The sequence below is a fragment of the Plectropomus leopardus genome, chromosome 10 (genome assembly GCF_026936395.1).
Source record: "Plectropomus leopardus strain MGB_pleo_1.0 chromosome 10, ASM2693639v1, whole genome shotgun sequence".
Taxonomy (NCBI): domain Eukaryota; kingdom Metazoa; phylum Chordata; class Actinopteri; order Perciformes; family Serranidae; genus Plectropomus; species Plectropomus leopardus.
The window spans coordinates 27,264,373-27,283,176 of record NC_142185.1 but is presented as its reverse complement, the minus strand read 5'-3'; the positions used below and the strand labels follow the sequence as shown (position 1 = coordinate 27,283,176).

Genomic DNA, 18,804 nt, shown 5'->3' with positions numbered 1-18,804 from the left:
TGGCCGGGGGATGACTTTGTTACTTTTTTTTTTGTCAATGTATTTATTTTGAGCCTCCCTTTAGTCCCCTTGTGTGACTAGCAGAAAATGCAAGACCCTCCCTCTACCATGAATTAATGATAGGATTTGCAAAACTTTTGACATTTAAAAGTTAAAAGTTGGAGATGAAATCCTCGAGTTGAAATAAGTTAGGTTTTTTTACTGTTGTTGTGCACACTGCTTGGGTGGTCCAAACAGTATTTTTTGGCCAAAATCTAAATGACACGTAGAATATTAGATCATAGATTAAATATCACTATTTGAAATTCAGATTTAGTCGTATATTTTTTTGTGGTGGAAGTGTTTGTTACCCATGTTTCCAAGGACCATCTGAAATTTGAAAATCTAATGATAATTTAGTTTTTACAGTTTCTGGCAATAAATAAATATTCTAATTTTGGAGATTTTTAAAGAACATGTGCTTTCCAAATTCACGGGCCCGTGGCTTCAAAATAACTATCTCATAGAGCTGACAAATTGCAACAATGTAACTCAAATTATTGGAAATAAAAGTTTTACTTGTTATATGATTTCTGTGACCATGTAGGGCAACGTGGTGTTGAAAGTTGCTTCTGAGAGGGACTGTTCTTCATTTTTCAGAGGTGCAGGGTGGCTTTATTTTCTTTTTCAATCCCCTCCAAAGTTACAAATATTTCTCCTTGAGCCTCCCTGAGTGACTGATGGAAAATACATGAACCTCCCTCCAAAAAAATGAGCTATTAGATATCAAAACTAACACTTTGATCTTTAAAAGTTAAAAGTTAAAAATGATGAAATCCTGGAGTTAAAAAACTCCTATGTTTTTCACTCTTATGGTGCATGCTGGTAAATTCATGCAAACAGTTTATTTCTGGAAAGATTTTGAACAAGACATTAAATAAAATGATTTTTAATGAAATATCACCATTTTAAGCTCAGATTTTTTCTTTTTCTGATGGAAGTGTTTGGCCCACATGATGTGTGCAAAGGTTGTTGGAAATTAGAAAATCCATCAATAATTTCTATTTTTTACGGTTTCTGGCCATGATGAATGGTGTGATTTTGGTGATTTAAACATGCCATGTTCTTTGAAAATTGTCAGTAAAACAAATAAAAAATAAAACTTCTAAAAACTGAATGCCCCCTACCCTTAGCTGAAATAAAAAAAAAAAAACAAAAAACCTAAGTACCTCCCCAGCGCTTAAAAAATGACAGTCCCTGAGCACACAGAGCCTGCACTGCACGAGGAGTGTCGTTTACATTCCTGGACAATAACTGTCAGTAACTTTGTCACTTTGAATGCAGTTGTACAAATCAAACAGATTACAACCGGGTCGATTTCACAAACCGGTCCAACAAAATGATAAAACAAGAATTTGTCAGCTGCATCAGACAGGAGGAATTACCGCAGATCAGTGTGTCTTTGTTCGCTTCACTTTGGCCACACAGTGATTTGAGAATGCAGAGCGGCGCTGCTATGCCGGTGCCTTGTGAAGTTTCAACTGGCAGATGAATTCTTTCAGTCTGGCTCTCCCCGTCTCTCTCTCTCTCTCTCTGTCTCTCTCCCTCCAGAACAACGAGGAGGTTGTCTGTCCAAGGGCGCACCTGTAAGGTGCAGACCCTCGACAGGCTTACCTCAGTGGCCTCTCCTGCTGTACTCAAAAAGCCAATTATTCCTCCCAGAAGATAGAGCACTGTCAACTTCAAACAGAGGACATTCTTTAGGCAGATTAGACTAAAATTATGTTTTATTATTTGGCCCTGAAGAATGAATTGGACTCTATTTGGTCGTCTTTGCGGTGAAATCCAAGACAGTTTAAATGGCAGAGGTATGTTTGGAGTCAGGCTAATACTCTGGTGTCTTTATGAAAGGGCAGTAGAGAGGATCAGATTAGAAGGCGAACAGCGAGAGTCTTTCAGTGCGGCTGTGCTATCATCTCTGTCTTCTTGTCCGTGCCTGTAGAGAGGTTAAATTAAATGGCTGTAATAAATGTTTTGGTCTTGCTGATGTGGTATGGCCGGCTATCAAACGAAAACACTGTGGAGAAAACGGCATGGTGGAAGATCAGAGAGAGGAACAAATGGAGGGTGGGAGAACTATGTCAGCACATTACCAACATTAGAAACGGACTTGTTTTCACTTAAACCTCAATTATAATGGTGGCTCCAGAAACAATTATATTGATGAATGCTTTCTAAGTTACTGTAATTAAATTATTCCATTTAATTAACAAATTATATTGAATTTCTCCCCAGAGGATGGCATTAGCCTCATCTGCTGTTTTACAAACAGGAGTACTCTAATGTTGTGTGCTATGGAAATGATTACTAATGCCTAATGAAACTGTGTCAGATCAGATAAATGCTGTACAGAGTCAACAAGCAAAGCTTGTAACACAGCCAAACTTGAGACGAAATAATAAAGCCAAAGAAGAAATTATTGATTGCATTTTTTCAAGGGCGGGCTTTGTACAGCTGACATCAAATAAATTATAATTCTGAGTGCCTGTATGGGGTTTTAAAGAGAATAAAGAAAGTCAGACAAAACATGTAAGCAAGCAAGCATTTTAAAATAGTCCTTACATATGTAAAGATTTTAACTTACGAAGAAATTAATCAGAGTTTTTAAATTAACTTGTAAGTGTCATCAAAAAGAACATTCAGTCTTGTTTTAAAAAAAATCTTATTGCACTAAATTAAATTGTCAATTGATTGCATAAAATAGCATCCCATTGCTGTTTCCACTTACTGGCTATAGGAGGTAATTATACACAATATAAAACTGGAATGCATTAACTGTGTTAATTTGATGGTTCAGCAGTACAAAGCAGTACATAAAAGCACAAATGAAGTTTCACTGCAGCTGACCATTGCCCTCTGGTGGGAGTGCCAAGCACCTGCTTCAAGACAGACTATATTTAGAGCATAAGAGTTTGTTTGTATTTCTTGTGTTACACTTACATTTAAGATATTCAAAGATAAATTAAGATGAAACAGCTGCACACAAATTACACAGTTATAGTCATATCAATTTTACAAACAAAACTATTTGCTCCACTCATTTAAAGTTAATTAATCCTTTCAAAATAAAAAAAACAAAACAAATAAACACTGCGTTTACAGTAGTTATGTCCTGCATGTGTTTATTGTCCTACCGCCTCTTGGCCATATTAGTCCATGTGAGAGGAGAGAGGAGTTGTGATGCTGTAAGCACATACCGTGCATTCTCTCTCCTCCGCCGTGCAGTTGTTGGGCATATTGTGAGGTTTTAATACGGGGGGATATGGAGGAGGGCTCGGCTCACATTCGCTGCGCAGGAAGAGCCACGGCCAAGAATGACAGTTGCTCCTCTTGGAGCTGAGACATCCACGGATTTAAATTGCACTCTGAAAGGTCAGCACATGACAAGCAATCAATCAGCTCCTAATTGGATGATCAGCAGTCGTTTGAACATGTTTCAATTGTTTTTTTTCTTTTTTTTACTGAATAATGAGAAACATGAATATGTGAGCATTTTCACTCCCTCTGATAATATGAATTCTTTGAAGAATTTTGATTGTGTGTTATCCTTTATAATATCATCACATAATAGATACTAGTGACTACTGCTGCCTTTTTTATTGTTTTTTTTTATGATGTCTATTTAAGATAAGCATTAATTGTTAGCACTTTCATTACAACTGTTTAGCCAACTTATTTGTTTTTATCTCATGCATTTGATCTCATGACAAAGGAAGTTGGGTTTTTTTTAAGTGTGTGAATGTCTGTGAAGTTTTTGAGTTTTGTGTTAAGTGTATGAAGACAAATTCCAATACAGATGTCTATTCTAATTAAAATAAACAAAACAATATCTGATAATAACAATAATGTTATTAAAAATAAAACAACATATAAAGTTATTTACAGAAAAACAAGGATTACACAGTAACAGAAGGTTAAAAATAAGCAAAATTATAGGAAGTACAGTGAGATTATGATTAAAACAAATCTAACAAATTACAGTGAGTTCTGGGAGAAGGCCATAAGATCGAGATTAGTTTTGAGGAAGAATTTGAAAAGTCAAAAAGAATCACAGTAAAAGACTGTGATCTTTGCTCATGAAGTTTTACAGCTGAAGTGCCAAGACAGCAAAAAAGCCCTGTCACCTTCACGCCCCAAATAAAGAGCAGAATAAAAGAATCTGATAATGATAATACTGATAACTTTCTTGATATCGTATTTCTATATTTTTCAAAAACAACACTACAAAGTGCTAAAGCTTGTAAAGAAGGTTATAAAACAAGTACAATTATAAGTCAGGACCTAGGATTATAACTAAAACAAATTCAACAAACTACAGTGAGTAACAGGACTAGGCCATGGGGCAGAAATTAGTTTTGAGAAGGAATTCAAAATAAAAAAAATAAAATAAAATCACGGTAAAAAGACTGTGGTCCTGTAATAAAGTGCAATGAGTTACACAGGAAGATTCACTGACGTTATGCATCACCCAGTGGGGATCCTAATAAAATCATTAAGTAATAACCTTGGACAGGGCCAGACAATAGAAATTAGTTTTAAGGAGGAAATTCGCAGAACAAAGGTAAAATAAATAAATTAAAACCCAGTAAAAGAATGTGATCCTATCAAAAACTACAGTGAGTTCTGGGACAAGGTCATAAAATAGAAATAAGGTTTGAGGAGGAATTGGCAGAATAAAAAAACAACTAAAATAAAATACTAATAAATAAATTAAAAATCGCAGTAAAAGACTGTGATCTTTGGTCATGGGGTTCCACAGTTGAGGGGACTGGACAGCAAAGATCTGTCACTTTTATTCTCCAAATAAAGAGCAGAATGAATTTGACTTTTGACTGTATGAATGGTAACATTTTATTTCTTATATCACCTACTGTATCAACAGTTTAAAAAAATATATCTTTCACCCGTGACCCTATCTAACCTCAGAGACACTCACATGTAAAACATGTTCAGTCAAGCAAACAGTGGGTGCAACATTTTAATAAGAGGACAAAAACTGCCTGAAGTAAAAACGTGGCTGGGAGTGGCAGTAAATGTCACATTAAAAAAAAAAAAATCCTTTTATATGGATGGATTTTTTTTTTTCTATCATAATGAAATGCTGCTCAACCTAGTCCACATCCCTGCCAACGTTGCGGCATACCTGTGTTTCCAGTTCCAGCTTGTTGCACTGGCACTATCATCGACACACTACCATAAATACACCTGTGTGGGAAAAAAACCCTGACAAGTCAGTTCTGTTTTGTTAAACTGAGGCATAAAGCTGCTGTCACTGTGAGGAGTGGAGGCTGGATTACCGAGTCTTTTTCACTGCTGAGCCACATATTTAAAGTATAACCAAGGATGTAAAGACAAAAAAGGAGGATAAAAGCATCAAAGTTCCTACAAGGTCACGACAAAAGGTATGTGAAGGGTGAAAATAGATATATGAACGCAGCATTAGCAGTTTAGTTTGGTGTATTATGAGGTAAAGTTCAGACAGCTTCAGTCCAGATCACCACTGATGCATTTGAATGTGACACACAATGTATTTGAGTGAAATGCTGAGCTATTTTGATGGAAACATCCCCTGCCAGTATATGTGCGCAGGCTTCACTGCCGGCTGAGGAATGTTGGCATCAAGTATGCAGTCCTGACAGACAGCTGCACTGCAGTGGCGTTTTTAACATGCCAGACCAGGACCCAAGCGTGCTGGAGGCTCTAAAGAAAATTTAAAAAGCAACATAAAAAATGATAGGAAAATTACTTAATTTGCTGCAGGTGAGATGCAGATAAATCGCTGCTTTTAATTTTCTGTCCATAGAGGTCTAAAAGGTCAAAAATTGCTGAATTTTATGATTAAATTTGTACAAATCTGCATTTTGTTCAAGTTTTACCTTTCACACCCTGCATGTGTTTGGCCCTCAAATTATATGAGTCATAATAAAAGTTGCAGAAGCCACTCAGCTTGTTTCACATGATCCTTTGGGACACTGCTGCTCTCATTACACCAATTATTTACTGACTCACTTTATTCTGACAAACTGCTCTTTCATGGACACACAACACTTCCTCAACTGCTGTCTTTACCCCACGTGTTCAGTGTTTTTTCTACCTTCATCCATTTCACCTCATCACACAACCACAGTATTCATTACACTACCCGATCGCCTGCTTGTCCTGTTTATTTTGTACATGTTGAGCCCCGCCCTGCAGACGCGCTGATATCACGCAGTTGCGTAATTTGACAAGCCAGCGCAAAATAGGCAGAATGAGCGTTTGACAGCTGGCTCCCTGCTCGTTACAGATTGTTTCGAAACAAAAGAACACCTATGCTTAATTTATTTGTGAAAGATTTCGGATAGTCACACACAGTACCTCCGCTTTTATGGCCGCTGCCGTGAGGAATAATGTTTGGGTTGCTCCGGGGCAGGACGCGCAGTTTCTCCATAAACCCGCCGCGCCGCTGACAGCCGACGGGCTGAGAGGTGAAGATTACGGACAAGTGCTCTGCAACACGAGGGATGCCATCCCGGGAACTTCCTCTTTCCATGATTATAATTTGGTAAATTATTGCATTTTTTTTCTTTTGCATCTGAGCGTCACAATGTTGACTGATGCTGCTTTGACGTTTCTGTATGTTGCTGATCAAAGCAAAAACGGCTGTTTTCATGTAAACATGTAAGCCCTAATTTTGGATTCCGGCCTGTGTGTTTGTGCGTTATAATATTCACAGCTAGTGTCCCCCAGCACGTGACTGCTGCTTTGAATGTCTGTATTGATGCTGACAAGTCACTGAATCACAGGCAGGGCACGGCTGGGATGTGAAACGTTGCACCCGCTCACGAAACTTGTGAGGAAAGAGATGCATGGCGCTGCAGAGCAACTGGATGTTCTAATTTCAGCCATGTATTTCCAAACAGCTCAGGCTGGAGCGTTTCAGAAGGGCGGCTGCTGCTTGTAAAGGGGGAGGGAAGAAGGGAGGAGGAGGGGGGGCGTCTTTGATGTGGCAGTGTGTATACAAGTGCAGGCCCCAAAATGCATCCCCGGATTTATTCACACCACTTAGTTTGAATATTTTCTAAGCCTTATGGCGCTTCAGCATCAGTGGAGAATAGCTGGTAATTCTGGTTATGGTTTTGCGTTAAGAAAATGGTCTCTTTTTTGCATTGCAATCATTATTCAGAATAAAAGAAGACTGCTGAGGCACTAAAGTCCGTGATAAAGTTTGTCTTACTTCTTTGCTATGGGAAATGGCAGGGCTGCACAGAAGGGGGGAAAGCTTTCTGGAGCCCAGTTGCAAAGGGGGGTACTACAGAGGCTAGCAGTAATCATTTATTCATCCACAATAAGCGGTGATAATCACATTGTACTTTGAACTAAATATTACTCATTAAAACACCAAAAATAAACATTGTACAGGGTTCATAAAGCCTAAGACAAGTTTAATTAAATATTTTTTAATGCTACTTGGAATTAAATTTAAGACTAATTTTACATTAGCCAAAAACATGCATGAACCCACTTCAGTTACATAGGGATAGGAACAATTTTGTCAATTATTGCAATGTCAGTGTATTGCAATATGCAACACAACCTTTTTGTCCAAGTTAAAAAATTCGCTGATCAACTTAAAATGCTAAATAAATAAATTAAAACCTTCTAAAATGGAAAATATAAATTTATACATTTGGTTTGCCTTGAAAAACATTTGACATTTGACTGGATCTGTTGGTTCATCTATCCTCATCTGCATGATGATAATGCAAGAGGCATTCTGTTAATTATTTAAAAGTTGTTTATCACCAATTGTTAAGATTTAACAGTACAATGTCAGATTTATTTATTTCTTAATTTTTTTAGCACTTTTGAGACTGCTGACAGGCTGATTTAAGACATTTTAATACTAATTAAGGCCTTATTTTTAGTTTAATCCATTCAATGCTTTTGAAGACTTTTTAAGGATCCACAAGAACCCTGATTGCATTTTTTGCTGCTTTATGAAAATTTAGCCCGGTTAATAATTACACCCCCCTCTCCTAAAAAAATTGTATGAGGTGTTTTTTGTTTGTTTTATGCACCATTTGTGCCTTTTCTGAATTAATGGCATAGATGCAGGGGCAGATTATCAGACAATGAGCCCCTTACCCCTACTTACAGAACAAGACACACAGACTTAAGTTTTTTTAGCCTCGTTTTGTTTTGCATATCTATGTAGTGTCAATGTATCTTTTTTCTGGTTTTGTATCTTGTTGTAGTTATTTTGTGTCTTTTTTGACTAAATTATGTCTCTGTGGTTGTTCTCTGAGGTAATTTTTCTTTTCTATTTTGTGTCTCTTTGGGGTTGTTTTGTGTCTCTGAGGTAATATTGTGTCTTTTTATCTATATAATGTCTCTTTGGTGATTTTCTGCCCGTTTTTGTAGTTATTTTGTGTCTCTTTGTCAGAGCTTTAGGTCTGTTTTATTGTAGTGCCTTTTTTGGTCATTTTCTATCTGTGTCTTTGAGGTACCTAAATGTCTGATTTGGTCATTTTGTGTCTCTTTGAGGTAATTTAGTGTCATTTTGTCTCTCTTTGTGGTTGTTTTGCCCCTTTTTGTAGCTATTTTGTCTCTCTCCTTTGCATCACCTTGTGGTCATTTTAAATCTCTTCCTGGTCAGTATTTGTTACATTTGGGTCCCTGGGTCTATACCCTTACCTTTTCTGTACCCTTACCTTTTCATACCTTTTTTAATCCTTTCATGTGTAATCATGTTTCTAATTTTATCAAAAAAAATATGAAGGGGGACAAATGCACATGCTATAAATATTGAGGGTGTGTGTCCCCAGCATCACCCCAAAAATCTACACCTATGCATGATTCCCTTCTCTTTTGTTTTTCAGGGTAAATCAGAGATGGACAGCTACCTGTCTCCGCACCAACAGGACATAGTGAACTCCAAAATGCTGTGCAGGGACAGCGCTCTGATGCTTGAGCCGCCTTTCAGCGAGGACTTTGCCCCTCCGTACAGCGTCAACATGAGCCTGCTCCTTCCTGACGTCACGTACCTGCACCCTGGTCTCTGCAGGACTGTGAGACAGATCAAAACAGAGCCGTCACACTCTCTGATGCACCCCACCTGTCAGGGCAACAGTGGAGTGCCACCAACACTCCCAGAATACCCAGGTGTTTTCAGTGCGCCCGACGCAGCCAGCGGTAAATTCTTCATTAAACAAGAAGTGCCAGATTTCCAGGATGTCCCGCTGTTTCAGCTTTTGAACTCTGACTTGGAGCAGCTCGTTCACGGGTCGCAGCTGAACTCCATGCCCATGGCTCAGTTAAGTCTTCCCATTGGGAACGTCCACATAGGTACGGCGCCGAATCCCGCAAAACACACGAGCAGCCCTCAGAACGAATGTTTCCCATTTAATCGACACTTGGGCCATCAGCAGAGACCAACCTATTTGCCGCCCTCGCCGCCAAACTCAGATCCCCCGAGTCCAGACAGGGGGAAGGAGCTTCTTCACAATCTGTCCCCGCCTCCCTCCTACGAAGCCAGCATCGCCTCCAAGTTAACTTTTCAGACCCATAATCCCAATGACCCAGCACAGACATCTAGTGTAGCTCCGATCCAGAGCCCAGATCAAAATTCTAATGCTGGATTAGTCCAAAGTCCTGCACCAGTCCAGCGTTCAAGCCTGACACCAGTTCAGACGACGGCAGGTGTTGGCCCGCTGTCACCAGTGTTAGCCCAGCCGGCTTCGGTTAAGTACAACAGGAGAAATAATCCTGATCTGGAGAGACGGCGGATTCATCACTGTGATGTTCCAGGTAACACTCACAACACTGCACAACAAGTTTTAGAGTTTTGCAACACAAAGGCTGGATTGCACCAACAAGGATTAACTTTTAAACCTGATGAAATCATTTCTTAAGTTTAAATTCTGTTGCACCAAACTTTAAAGCAACCTTAAAATAAGGAAAGATGAATTGAAACCTCTATTTAAATCACTTTTTATTTTTTACTCCAATTAAATTTAATGCTGTTGCACCAAAACTCCAATTTAAACTGTTAACTTTAAACCTACAGTTTAGGAGGTTTAACTTGGCTGCATTTTTTTGATGGACTCAGCAAAAAAATAAAGTTTCTTGAAGAAAGTTGAGAGACAGACTCAACCCTCTTGATGAAGATACATTTTTGTCAAGATACCACTTCATTAAAGAAACTGTTTTGGGGCTGAACAGAAAGACTGGGCCAACTGTCAAACATGGCAGTGACAGACAGAAATGCTTCTGTCCATTTTATTTAGTTTTTTACCCTTTTGATTTGGCAGTAGTGTACAGTTAATCCAGCCAACAACTTTTTCTCAAAGGAGGAAAAATTTGAGCCTCTCTGCCAGCATTAGTACCACTAAGCTACCACCAATGTAACATTAGTTACTGAAAAGCAACAGTTAAAACAGTTAACACCCCTCCTTTGCCTCTATTTATACTTACTAGGTGCCAACAGCATGATTATGTATTTATTTCTATAAGTATTTGTTTATTCATTTTTAAATTTCCATATGACGCTTGGCCCTATTGATTAAACTCAGTTTAAATTTTGTTTAAATAAATAACATTGGCTTTACTAATTCAAGATCCATTTTTCATGATGCAACAGAGCTCTGTGTATGCATAATAATGTTTATTTATCCTCTGTTGTTTAGTATTTGTTTAGGCTGCACATTTGGTTATTTTCACTTCCATTAGAAATAATTGACACACAAGGGGGGGTTGGTTTCACATCATTTATCTGCTTATCATTCACTGCTGGCCGACACTTAGACACAGAGGGAGATTTTGTCTCTGACATTTTCTGTTGACTGTCACAAATATCATGTTTCATCTCATTTGCTTTAGTCTTTTCAGCTTCCAGTCTTTTGTTAGTAGTAGTAGTAGTAGTAGTAGTAGTAGTACTTCAGTATGACTTTCTTTGAACGAGTCACAGCTATGAGCCTAATTAGCTTCTTGCCAGCTTTTTTATTGATAGTAGCTGCTATACTTTTAATCTGGATTTACTCGTTTTAAACCTAGTTTTACTAAACTCTGATTAAAGCTAATTTTATATTATCTTAATCCTTGTTGGTGCAACCCGACTAAAACTCAAATCAAATTGCAGTATTCTGACCCAAATAAACTTTTTTTCCCCCCTTTAGGGTGCAGAAAAGTATACACCAAGTCTTCTCATTTAAAAGCTCATCTGCGGACCCACACAGGTAAAATGTTTAGAGTTCTTATTTTGGGGTGAAAGCGGTGATGTTGCCAGGCAGAAAAATGTACTTGGCATGCAGATGCATTCTGTCTGCTGACAGACCTGGCCCACATCTCACTGCTGTCAAATCACATAAAGCCTGCAGCTCTCATAAAGGGGGCAGGGAAAAAGACAGGACACGCTGTGATTTATGGCTCACAGTTGTGATGCGTGCATGAAAAAGTATCAGCTTCTTTGTCATCGAAACTCACTTGTTAGTCATTTGAGAAGTGTGGAAATGCTCCACACTCTTAAAACAGCGTTATTTATTAAGGGAATTTTGTTATCCGTCTGCTGTAGCTACATTTTGATTCTTTTTTTATCACCTGCTGAAGGAGAGAAGCCGTACCAGTGCTCCTGGGAGGGATGTGAGTGGCGCTTTGCCCGCTCCGACGAGCTGACTCGCCATTTCAGGAAACATACCGGGGTGAAGCCTTTCCAGTGTGGCGTGTGCAACCGCTGTTTCTCCCGCTCTGATCACCTGGCCCTGCACATGAAGAGACACCAGAGTTAGAAACCCTCTCCTGCAAATCAAGTTTTATTTTCCAGCAAACGTGGACAAAGAAACCCGCACTTGCATATCAGCAAATTAAAAACTATGGATTATTTCAAACGCTCCACAGAGGAGCCATTCTTAAATAATTGTTTCTTTTATTGTAAAAAGATTAAATATTACTGTTGCCTTATTTTATTTCCACACACGTATGCCCTAATATTGGGGGACATTTTGCAAAGATGTCAGTCAAAGATCTGTAGCCAAATGTAATAATTAAATAATATTTAGCCTTTATTTTAATTAAATTTCTTTGCACTGAGAGGTACAGTACTGTGCAAAAGTCTTAGGCCACCTTAAAATTGATTTAAGCAAGGTTATAATGATCATATACATTTATTTCTCAGTAGTCTCTTTACCAAATATACAACCAGAACATACACTAAATATGAATACAGTATTAAAATGCAAATATTTCAGGAAAAATAAAATTGCAAGTATTTAGTGTGAACCCCCTTTCCACTTAGCATGTCTTGAACTCTCCTGGGCAGACAGTGTGAGATCTACAATACTGACCTTCTCATATACCAGAAGATTATTCAAGAAAACTTTACAATAATCTGTCCAGGAGGGTTCAAGAGGTGCTACAGATAAATGGAGGTTACATTAAATACTGATTTCAGCCTAAAGAAGACAATTTTTTCCGACATTTTTGTGTTTAAATGCATTGTACATGTTTTCTGTATTCTTTGTTTATATCTTAATAAAGAGACTAAGATGAAAATATACATAAATACATCCTCGTTGCAACTTTGATAAAACAAATCTATGGTGGCGTAAGACTTTTGGTCAGCGCTGCACATGAACAACTTCAAATATCAACATTTTAGTTTTCATTGTATAGTTAATATCAACATTGCATCGTGGTGTCTAATATTTAATTAACTTAAATATCAAACTGCCATACTGTAAGAGCAGATATAGTATTGCTCTCAACTGGAAGGTCTAAGGATACGTTGTTTTGGCCAGCAGGTGTGTGCATGTGTGATGTAGAAAGCAGCAGTAGTAAGTTAAAGTTGAACAAGTTGTAGATTTACTAAAGGACACAAGAGGAGACATAAATTTCGGGGCGAGCACTGTTGGCGGCGCTTACAGCAGGACTTTAACACTGCCAGATTTATGGGTTTCTTTGCCACCGAGGATAACTCAAAACAAAATCTATATTTACTCACAACACTGAAATGAAAGGAAGATAATGGGTATGAGGTATTAATCATGTTCATTTAGACAGCATTATGAATGTTCTGTATCCATGCCCCTGTATATTCATAACATAGATAATGTCATTACAGAAAGTGTTAAATGTATTTCAGGCAGGTGCAGATAAATCCAAATGGTGCATTTTTTTCAGGACTTCAGTGCATGAATTGATTTAAATATTAGATAGTTTTAAGGGGTAAGTTTGACATTTTCAACCTATTTTACCAAGTTTTTGTGTCGTGACTAATGGAGCAACAATCTTTGGATTTTGTCCAGTATTGAGCAAGAGGGCCGCAAGCGCCAGCAGCAAAAAAGGCTGCAGTGTAACGTTAATGAGTAATTGGGTACTGTCAATTTATGTCTGCTGTAAGTGCTTGTCTTTAACCACTGACTAGATTTAGAGCCTGAGAATATTTTTGAAAGGATCCCCACAGAGAAAGACTTTTTTTTTTTTTTTAATACTGAGATCATCTTTGTTTAACCAGAAACAATCTGGAAATCAAAATTGGCAGTCCCACCAAACTCCATTTAAATAAACATTAATTTTATCATCACACAACACACTTCATTCAGAGTTGACAAAAACAAAATAAAACTCATAAAAAACATCTTGGTTCATGTTTTCACTGTTCCAACAACTGCAAACTCTGTTTTGTTTGAAATAAACCCCTGTTTAACCTGGTTAGATGTGAAAATATTCTGGCACTTAACATGCTAAAATAAAAGGTGTATTTAAATTCAGTCTGGTGGGTTTGCCAATTTTAAATTTTACTCTTTAACAAAGATCCTTTTTGTTTTGAAACAGCCCCAAAATTGCCAAATTGACCAGACTCCATTTAAATGAACATTAATTTTATCAAAGTAAAACACACTCCACCCAAAGTTGTCAGAAACAAAATAAAACTCACAAAAGCTATCTTGGTTTGTTTTTCCTCTGTTCAAAAATCACCAACTTTTGTTCAATTGACTCTTTCTTCACACAGTTAGATCTGAAAATGTACTGGTTTTACATACGCTAAAATTGTTATTTATTCAAATAGAGTCTGGTGGGTCTGGCAATGGCGATTTGGAGCTGTTTTTGGTTAAACAAAAATAATCCTACTCTAATAAAAAAGGTCCCTCTCTTTTGAAATTCTTTCCATAAGTTGTTAACACTTAAAATAAAAAAATGAGCCTCTTAGTGGCAAAACCAAGCAGTTTTAGTGGACGTAAAGTGGTTACACTGCAGCTTGTATTGCGTCTGCAGCGGTCTCTCGAGTGTTTGAACTGGACCAGTTTCAAAAACTGTTGTTCTCGTTTGTCACCTACGAACAAAAACACGGGAAAATAGGGTCCAGGTTAAAAAAAACACACAAGTAACCCTTTAACTTAATTTGATGGGCTTGTCATGCCACTGTAGTTTCAGCTGTGCAGCAATAACACATTTCACACTAAAGACAGTAAAAGAGAAGATGACATGACATTTCAACAGCACGTCAGAGTTTTTTTTTTCCCCAAAAGTTTTCATGACGGCCGAATTTCGACTTTTTGTTTTTGTTGCAAATCATGGGTCATAATGTTATAACTGCATTATCAAGTTACTGATGATGTGTCCTCATAAGTGGTTTCAAAGTGATATCTTTGAGCTTTTTCTTTTAGACTCGGACTGGGCACCTGCCAGTCTGAACATCTGTGTAAGCGTCTGGTTTCTTTGACTGCTATCCATGTTTTCAAACACCTTTTGAAAGTGCCTTTAACTTATTTTTTTGGACGAGTGAAAAACAAAGCTGCCCCTTTGGGACAAAGTTCTTTTATCAGGTACTCTGCTGAAATGATTCTGTATGTTGGCTGCCCTTTATTTCCTCACTATAGCAAGCTCTATTGAAGACCAACTTTCTTTATAATTTGAGTCGGGCTGAACAAAATCTCTTTAATTTGTTAAGATGTATATATTTTGTATCTGCTGTTTAAAGATACAATCCATTGATTGTTTTTGGGTGTTTTTTCTTTTTTTCTATTGCAGAGACTGTTTATTTTTATTTCTTATTTTTGGGCTAAGAAGGATGAAATGATAAGATAATGTCACAGTCTACACTGTCATTTTTTTCTCCAGCCAGGACAGCAGCTCAGTGGAGTTTGTGCCAGTGATTTATTGCAATACTTTTAAAATAAATATATACACACACAAATATTTTGACATGAAAGGCGCAACAATATTTTGTGTCATAGCTTCATAAAATGAAGATGTAGCCACAAATTGATTTTAAAAAATGTGCTATGAAGCCATGTGATCCTTACAGTACGAATAAAAGTTTTGTGTTGAATATTTCTTTTGGAGCTATTGATTTTGTTCTATTTTTTTAATTTATAGATAAGCATTTTGGCATTTTAGCATTTTACATTGTCCGTATGTGTTTCAGTATAAAATTTGCTCGCTTTTAAAGACATTAAGGTTTTACATTTTAGATAACTGTAGCAAGGAAAATCAACATGCAATTGATGTTTTTTAGCAAAATGTTATTTATTTATGCAATATTTTTTCAATTTATTTTCATAACTATTATGATATTGTATATATATCAAAATATAATAATAATAATAAAATTATTTGATCAATTTATTTGTATTAATATTCAATAACTGACATTTCTACAACTGTAGTAGTGTAATAGTAATCCTTCTGATTCTAAAAGTTTCCTCTTAATTTTATTATAGCTGTCCATGGTTAACCCAGCTGGTTCTGATGTAGATTGGAGTTATAAGTAAGGATTTGGGATATGGTCATTTGGTCATTTTACACATTGAATGAAATTAGCACTGATGTCTGAACTAGTCAAATATGTAGACAAAGATTTTAAAGGTTAGTTAGTTTTATGTTGAAAATAAATTTTTCCCAAAGTTAATTTCAGGTTATAAATGATAGTGAAGAAGCACTGCTAGACAACCACGGTTTTTGATTTTTTAAATTAAAAACCAGTTCACACTGGTTTTATTCTTCCCTCACATCTGAGATCAATCATCTTTTCTGTCTAACAGCAACACATGATTTGGCTTTCGTGTTTGGTTGTTATTCAGAGTCACACCCTTTATGCACTTGATCTTATTAACAATTCTGTGTCATCCAAACAAAACAAGACGACGTCTTCTTTTGTATTGTAATTGTTGGATAATGTCCTTGAAATGAGTCATCGCGGAGGTGCTGACACAAGGTGCAAAGACAGGCTGAACCAACCATCGAAGTTGTCTGAGCATGTCCTGAGAGCCCAGGAAGTTCCCTGTGGAGACGGGTATAGTATCACTCATACTTACTTATGTACTTCACTTAGCTTGTACAGTATCGCCTACACAGTGTGGGCCCCTGTGAGTGATAAATCACGCATGTGATATACTACACACCCAAATGCTAAGCGGAGTGGGAATAGAAACCTTGTTATTGTAATCATCTGAATCCTTTGCTGGCTGACAGAAACATTCATCCAGATCCAGTTATAATGGAGTGCCGTACAGGATGTACTGGGCGTTTTCTTCTAAGTGCAACCTGTTCTCAGAAACTGTATACATGCTGTGTTAAAACATACCATGTCTTAAAATACCACTCTCTGTTGGTACTGGACGATAACAAAGCAATATGATATTACACAGAGGTACAAGACGTTTTGCATGTGTAAATATATATATATATATACACACACACACACACACACACACACTTAAGAAAATACTCCAAATACTTGAAAAAGTCTCAAGTATAAAATACCATGTCAAGTCCTAAACTGAGTTTTGTGTCCTTAACAACTCATAATGCGCTCTTCAACAATATCACATCAGAGGGAGTACCGTTGTACTGAATATCTGCACAGCTGTGATTGCATAGCTTCAATACTGGGCAGGCATCAAGAGGTTGTTTTTCACTCTCAGTTTCAAAAATTAATGTAAGGCGACGTACAGTTTTGTTCAGAGGAATTAAAGTATAGAATGATTTGCCATCAGACATAAAAGTTTAACAAGCATTTTAAAAAAAGAGGTTAAAGAAACATCTAACAGCACGGAGCACCAGTCCCTTCAAAGTAGGACTTTTTTTTTGTTTTTTTTACATATTATCAGACAATATGATAATTAATGAGGACCTCTACTTGTCTTTTTAATTTTCTCAGTCACTTCATATGCTTTCTTTAGTGGTAGACATACGATTGTTTTCGAGCTGTATCAAATGTTTAACTGACTTTTTTTAGATAAAGTGAAGGTACTTGTCACTGTTTAAATCATTATCATCATAGTTTTACTGTTTTATTTATGTATTTATTGTTGCAGTTTAGGCCTACCTGGTTTCTTGTTGTTTTTTGTTCCTTATTGCCTTGGATTTTTATAGGCTAGATTTGTAATTTGTTTTACATTATGACGTAATGTTTATTAGTGTGAAACTAGTTGCTATCCTGACAGTGACACTGGGGATCTAAATAAAAAAACAAATAGATTTGGCCGTAAGCACGACGCTGCAGGCAGAGTAAAGAAGATAATCACAGACGTGCATATATTCAGACAGTAAAAAGCGGCAACAGATAATGATTTGTTTGTTAATTATTACTTTTTGGCTCCGCCGAAACAAAAAGATCCGGTACTGGACTGTTAGCAAGCAACACACAAACAACAAACAGTATGCTGTATGTCCTCTGGCGTCATGAGAGCTCACCTGGAGGTCTGCAGTCAGGTATCCAGGCCTCTGTGCTTCTCTTCCTCCTCTTCTAACGACCGTTCATTGTTGAACTAAGGCGTTATTTGTGAAAATATACTCGTCCTAGTGATGGAAAGTTTGCGACGACGACCCTCAATGGCGCTGATTGACAGCCCAAAATACCTGTGAAGCGGAGTGATACATGCGTAGTTAAAGTTCCAGTGGTTGGAACTAACTTTTGTACAATAAAGCCATTTTGATTTTGGAATAATAGGCTATATTTAATTTACAAAAATAAATGGTTTTTAAAATTTGCATGTAATTGCTTAAATGGGATTACTTTAAACTAGTGACTGGGAGTGACTGGAGCAATAAGATAATACTTTATATGCAAATTTGCACTATTTTTCCTTTTTTCTTTATTCCACTGATTGCTTTAAATTTGCTTTCACTCTCGCTCTCCACATACATCACACTTCACCATTCCTCACCATTCCTCTTCTTTACTTATTTATTTGCTTTTTTCCTTGGGGTGGGTGGGGGGTATTCAGAAAGTATACAGTACGTGCATATTTCATCCTCTTGTTTTTTTTTTGTTTTTTTTTTTACTGTGCCCAGTAGGGCTTTTGCTCCTTTTCATTTTCTCTGACTGATTGCTCTCAGCATACATTCTACTCTATCAACTATGTCATATTTTTTTAAAGTCAAATTTTTAAATTTTTTTGTTTTTGTTTGGGGGGTTGGTGTAATTTAGATGCAACCCAGAGGGGGGCGTCATCTAGTCAAAAGGCTCCAAGCAACTTGAGCTGCAATTATTTTTTGGTTTTTTGTTGGATCGAGTCCAAAGTCATCAAATTTGTGACTCAAGTCTGCCCTGAATCCAAGTCAATGGGATATGCTAAGCGTCTTAAAAAAAACAAATGGTAAAATCAGTCAAGACTCTGTGCAGTATTTTGCATTGAGCACTTTGATTGGCTGTTAAACACTACAGAAAATACAAGTGTCACCACTAGAATAACACAACAAATGTCTCCCTCTGTTGTGACATAAAACTGACACAATAAAAACAGAATCAAACATTTTTTTTTGCAGTTGTTTGAAATGATATAA

General features: G+C 37.1%; 1 protein-coding gene and 1 long non-coding RNA gene across 5 annotated transcripts; one reads left to right on the top strand and one right to left on the bottom strand.

The window, feature by feature from the left end:
- Positions 1-1,783: 1,783 nt before the first annotated feature.
- LOC148188538 (uncharacterized) lies at positions 1,784-18,749 on the bottom strand. 3 transcript variants are annotated; one of them, XR_015777677.1, is made up of 4 exons: positions 17,713-18,749; positions 11,640-11,777; positions 3,237-3,404; positions 1,784-2,056 (listed from the first exon to the last, which is right to left on the bottom strand). It is a non-coding gene; the product is annotated as an uncharacterized LOC148188538 (long non-coding RNA). The 3 variants fall into 3 exon arrangements; XR_015777678.1 differs by lacking the exon at positions 1,784-2,056 and having other exon boundaries at positions 2,079-3,404; positions 11,617-11,777; positions 17,713-18,731; XR_015777676.1 differs by lacking the exon at positions 1,784-2,056 and having other exon boundaries at positions 2,079-3,404; positions 17,713-18,615.
- Positions 5,244-15,348, top strand: klf5b (Kruppel like factor 5b). 2 transcript variants are annotated; one of them, XM_042494885.2, is made up of 4 exons: positions 5,244-5,441; positions 8,901-9,828; positions 11,196-11,255; positions 11,626-15,348. In XM_042494885.2, the coding sequence occupies exons 2-4, from the start codon at positions 8,913-8,915 to the stop codon at positions 11,802-11,804; spliced, it is 1,155 nt and encodes a 384-aa protein (XP_042350819.1). In that variant the 5' UTR covers positions 5,244-5,441; positions 8,901-8,912; the 3' UTR covers positions 11,805-15,348. The 2 variants fall into 2 exon arrangements, with proteins under 2 accessions (XP_042350819.1, XP_042350818.1); XM_042494884.2 differs by lacking the exon at positions 5,244-5,441 and adding an exon at positions 6,257-6,583.
- Positions 18,750-18,804: the final 55 nt, after the last annotated feature.

Bases quoted from the DNA above. Each gene is read 5' to 3' on its own strand.
- klf5b (XM_042494884.2), top strand. From the start codon at position 6,407: ATGGCCGCTGCCGTGAGGAATAATGTTTGGGTTGCTCCGGGGCAGGAC. The intron at 6,584-8,900 runs GTAAATTATTGC...TTTGTTTTTCAG, and splicing joins CTTTCCATGATTATAATTTG to GGTAAATCAGAGATGGACAG. The intron at 11,256-11,625 runs GTAAAATGTTTA...CACCTGCTGAAG, and splicing joins TCATCTGCGGACCCACACAG to GAGAGAAGCCGTACCAGTGC.